General features: G+C 45.9%; 1 protein-coding gene across 2 annotated transcripts; it reads left to right on the top strand.

The window, feature by feature from the left end:
* Positions 1-200: 200 nt before the first annotated feature.
* mafba (MAF bZIP transcription factor Ba) lies at positions 201-4,071 on the top strand. Of its 2 annotated transcripts, XM_070910059.1 has the most exons (2): positions 201-865; positions 1,493-4,071. In XM_070910059.1, the coding sequence occupies exons 1-2, from the start codon at positions 626-628 to the stop codon at positions 1,850-1,852; spliced, it is 600 nt and encodes a 199-aa protein (XP_070766160.1). In that variant the 5' UTR covers positions 201-625; the 3' UTR covers positions 1,853-4,071. The 2 variants fall into 2 exon arrangements, with proteins under 2 accessions (XP_070766160.1, XP_070766159.1); XM_070910058.1 differs by having other exon boundaries at positions 201-4,071.
* The last annotated feature ends 1,182 nt before the right edge of the window (positions 4,072-5,253 follow it).

Raw genomic sequence — 5,253 nt, 5'->3', positions numbered from 1 at the left:
CTGTATTGTGCGCCCTCCTCTCCCCTGCTCTCCTCCTCCTTCTCTTCCTCTATTTCAGCGCAGAGTCCTGCTCCCATTGGAGAGCTGAGCGCTCCGGATCCAGCCTTTCGCTCGACGTCACGGTGCGCTATAAGGATAAAGCGCTGGCTGGCTCCAAGCGCAGTCTGCTGGATACCACTGAGTGGGAGCGAGTGAGAGAGGCGAGCCTTGAAATCTCTGCGGTGCAGAGCTGGAAAAGCTGCTTCTCAGCGAAAATCAGACGCCCTATTTACTCTGCTTATTTGCTCCGATTATTTTCCTGGAGAAAAAAAAACGGACTTACAACCAAGAAGTTGCAACGAGGACTGGTGCCCGTCTCAGCGAACAAACGTGGTATTTCCTTTATTATTATTATTTATGTAGATCTTTTTTGTGTGAATACACTTCTACTGAAGGGACTGAGGTTTTACTTTTGCACTGAGACGCATTGCTTTCTACCTCCTGCCTGGTCTCCCTGCCAGATTATCCGAGCAGAAGTAGGCTATATGACGCAAACCGTGTGCAGCGCATTAGTCTGAAAGTTTTCCTCCACTACTTTTTTTTTTTTTTTCGTTTTCCTTTTTTTCCACCAATCACACGGTGTTTCATGCTACAGCAAGTCAGTGCACAGCGGTGGGGGAGCCAAAAGAACTATTGCATGAAACAAGAAAGGAGAGAAGAGACGCTGATTAAGAAGTCAGTTTTCGCGACGCTTGCAAGCACCTTTGCATATCTGCAAAAGAGTCGCGACAGCAACATGAGCACAGAGATGAGCATGGGCCCGGAGCTGCCCAGCAGCCCTCTGGCTCTGGAATATGTCAATGATTTTGACCTGATGAAGTTTGACGTGAAGAAGGAAGGCCTGGCCGGGCTGGAGCGCAACGGGGTGCGCCAATGTAACCGTCTCCAACCCCAAGGCTCTGTGTCCTCCACCCCCATCAGTACACCCTGCAGCTCGGTGCCCTCCTCGCCCAGCTTCAGCCCCACAGAGCAGAAAAACCACCTAGAGGAGCTGTACTGGATGCCGAACAGCGGGTACCACCAGCAGATAGACCCGCAGACGCTAAGCCTGACCCCAGAGGACGCAGTGGAGGCTCTGATTGGAGCCACAGCTCACGGCCACCCTCCGCCTCCGCATGTCCAACAGCAGCTGCAGCAGCAAGGCGCTTTCGAGGGCTACAGGGGCCCGCATCACCATCACAGCCACCACGGCCACGGCCAGCAGCACCATCACCCATATGCGGGGGGCATCCCGCACCACGCCGATGAACTGTCCGGGCACCCGGGCGGACACAACCACCCGCACAGCCAGCACCACCATCACCACAGCCAGGACCCCGACAGCCCGTCCCCGGTGTCCCCAGAGTCCCACCAGCCGCTCCATCACCACCGCCACCACCACCACCACCATCCGCACGGCCACCTAAGCCAGTCGGCGGGGCACCACGGCTCCGGGGGCGGACTCAACGTGGAGGACCGCTTCTCCGACGACCAGCTGGTGTCCATGTCGGTGAGGGAGCTCAACAGACACCTACGGGGCTTCACCAAGGACGAGGTCATCCGCCTCAAGCAGAAGAGGAGGACCCTGAAGAACCGGGGCTACGCTCAGTCCTGCCGGTACAAGCGGGTGCAGCAGAAGCACGTGCTGGAGAACGAGAAGACGCAGCTGATTAACCAGGTGGAGCAGCTCAAGGCGGAGATCAGCCGGCTGGCGAGGGAGAGGGACGCCTACAAACTCAAGTGCGAGAAACTGACTGGGTCGGGGGCCAATAACGGGTTCCGCGAGGCTGGCTCAACCAGTGACAACCCTTCATCACCAGAGTTTTTCATGTGAGTTGTCATAGCCTTTTCTTGTGAACCCCCTCACAACAAACTCTCCCCTCCACCCCCACCTTTCCTTTCTCCACAAATGACTTGACTGGCTGATGAGCAAACGATAATAATCCACACCTCCCATACTGTTTATGATTATACTAATAACGGTAACAATTATATTCATATTAGAGGAATAATCCATCGAATAGTATTCTCATATATAACCATCTCTCCATCCACGTGTCAACTGAGATACAAAGAGCAACGTAGAGTGTCTGATCAGTCGCAGCATCTTTGTAGATTAGTTGCTTGTAGTGAAGAGACTTTTTTCTTCTTCAAAGAAGAGGATCGGCTGATGAACTTTTCTCTCTCTTTTTTTTCTCCCTTTGAGGCTACAGCTTTTAAATACTCTGTAAGTAGTGTGGGATGGCGTCGAGGCAAGTTGTCTTGTAATTTTCTTCTCCAAAAAAAAAACAACAAAAAAAACAAAAAAAAACAAACCGATGACATTGTTATGAAACCACAAGCAGGCCTGGCCTCGCAGCCTGCAACACACGGGACTCACACATTCGACAAGTGGGCCCGCAATCTGAGAAAAATCTCCAAAAGCAAGACTCCACTTTATGCAAATTCTGTCTACTAACCCGTCACGGGTGTTGGGGGGCGGGGGGCATTTTATGCAACATCTCATTGATTTATTGCCTGCTTGGTTATATTCGAATATATATTGAAACAAAAAAAAATCTGCATTAAATATTAATCCTGCATGCTGGACATGTACGGTAATAATTTCTATTTTGTACTTTCATCTTCTCGTGTATATTAAGAGCATGTTGTTGATCTGCGCTTCTCCATAGTTTTGGGGGGTTTTAGAGAAATGCAGCGGGGACAGAACAGCAGGACTGCCGGTGCAGTATCATATGGTTATGGGTTTTTTTGGGCTTGTAAATATTATGCAACCGCAAAACTGCACAACAAGATTGAGGAGGCTGGTTTGAACTTCTTTCTGTCTTTGTGTTGTGTTTTTATTTCATTCATTTTGTATGATTTTTTTTTTTATCATTTGGGGTATTGATTGAGAGAGGAGTGCATTTTGTTGTTGTTTTTTTCCAGTTGCATTTCAATACAACAAACTTTGTGTGTGTCAAGTGCACTTTTGGATAATGATTTGCAAGTTTTCATTTTGAAATTTGCGCAGACCTCCCTTGCAGGAAGACATACTGTGATACTATAGTGCATTATTATTCAACAGCAGGCCTGAGTGCAAAGTTTTTAAGAGTAATATTTGGACACGTGTTCTTTGAGGCTGAGGAGACAAACATGTGGCCACAATATTATTGGACCCAGATTGCACAGAATAGGCTATTGCTACAATACAACACACACACACACACACACACACACACACACACACACACACACACACACACAATGTGGGTTAATGCACTGTTATTTTAATCCAACGTGGCTTTTGTGCCACTAACTCAGAAAAGTGCTGCTCTGCCTTTCTATTAACTCTTTAGGAAACCACATCAAACCCAAACAAAAAGCTTGTCCTCTCATTCCGATTGGCTGCCACCTGTAGCATATTATCACCTAATATATTTTTTTATCAATATTTAGTAGAAAAAAAAGTGCAACAACATACTTGTATGGGGTTTTATGTAGAGTTAATATTTAGATAACGCAAGCAATTTAATACAAAGTTTGACTATTAATGCTCTATGTTTTCCTGATTTTTTTTCTGCCGGTCAGTAAAAAAAGGGGACTCAGGTTGTGCAAATCCTCAAAATGAAAACAAACGTTAATGTTATGTAATACGTTTTTTTTGTCTGTTTTTATTATTATTTGATGATTCTGGTTCTGCTGGCCAGATGCATAGTTAAAGTTTTTATTTTAATGATTTAAATTAACAAACTGTCAGATCATATCGAATAAGCATGGTGCTTGCATTTGAAACTATTGTTGAAAAGTCATGCATTTAACAATCTTTGGTTTGTTACTGATTCAACTGTGTTGAAATCGAACTGAAACTGCAGCAGCGGGTTGTTGTTTTGTTTTCACCTGTTCCATGTACTTTGCAATGATGGGGATCAATTTTCAATCCTGTTTATATAAATAATAGTTAAACACTTAAATTTGAACTGTTCCATTCAGGCTGGTTTCTGTTTTGTCTTATTTTTGGTTGTTTTTGGAAGAAATTGTTTCCTATTTTGCTTATTAAAGTCATTGAAATGGCAATAATTACCTCTCAGACTTCTTTTCTGCCGCCATAGGAGCGACCTGTGATGTGGTGACAAAGTCAGGCGCAGACTGAGTCATATTAACAGCATATTACCAGTAATTAATAATCACACTGCAGTGACAGCACACTCACTTTCTGCCAAAAAGAAAAAAAGATGCTGTTGTTTGTAGCCACAGCACTCACAGTTAGAGAGGCAGAAAAAGATCTTTTAAGAACTTATTCGCACCGACCTCTAAAATTGCCTGCATTTCATTCGTCCTTGGCCTAAAATTCTATATTTTCAGACTTTGACTTTTAAGAATGATGTGGAAACTTTTGGATCAAAGCCTACTGGCCCACTGTGATTAGATCACCGGGTCTGGCCGTTCATGTGGCGCTGCAGGGAGATTCCTATACATGCTGCCTGGCCTCTGCTGGCATGCTGACTTCTGCAGAAACCCCGCCGTCACAAGAGCGCGCGGTAAAAGGAGATCTTTGACCTTGCAACACACCGGAGAAGAGATGAAAACCTCAGATTTACATTAAGTGGTAAAACAATTTAGGGGTTGCGACGTGCGTGGTTTTGAATACACTCAAAGGCTCAATCCGACTGGTTGTTCCACAATTTGAGTCTTTAAAAAAAAAAAGCCCGAGTCTGTCGCCTAAATGCGCTGCGCCAGACTTCAGCTTCAAAATAATCCCCTGTGCGCGCCTGCGGGTGTGATATTTTTATGGTTAACATCGGTGGAATTTATGACTGCCATGTGTCAACACACTTGCAATATCTTAGAAGGCTGTATTCCCTCTAACCATTGCTGCATGCAAATATGCGCACCAACTATCAAGTCCAGGGATTTCTATTAGACTTGCTTCACAAATGAGGGTGAAAACACATTCGTGACTTCAACGCTGTCGTTCTTCAATCTGCGTGTGCGCATATAGTATGACCATAGAAGAAGAAAGGGAGTAAGTGTTGATCTGGTCCCGGTCTAGAGTTTCTGGTGTCAGAACATTATCTGCCCCGTGTCTGCACATTCTCAAGGACAAAACCGCTAGGCAGAGATTCAACCAATGAGACCCGAGGAAGGCGAGTCTAGTTTACATTCTCCCTCCCTCTCTCTTCCACTCTCTCTCTCTCTCTGGACAGCCGCTGCAGCCTGGGGGCATGAGTGCAGCTGGGGTGAACCAGGAGAAAG

The sequence above is a fragment of the Enoplosus armatus genome, chromosome 8 (assembly GCF_043641665.1).
Source record: "Enoplosus armatus isolate fEnoArm2 chromosome 8, fEnoArm2.hap1, whole genome shotgun sequence".
In the NCBI taxonomy this organism is placed as follows: Eukaryota; Metazoa; Chordata; class Actinopteri; order Centrarchiformes; family Enoplosidae; genus Enoplosus; species Enoplosus armatus.
This window is presented reverse-complemented; position numbering and strand designations above follow the sequence as displayed.

What these genes read in the sequence shown, in the direction of transcription:
- mafba (XM_070910058.1), top strand. Translation starts at nt 626, where the DNA reads ATGCTACAGCAAGTCAGTGCACAGCGGTGGGGGAGCCAAAAGAACTAT.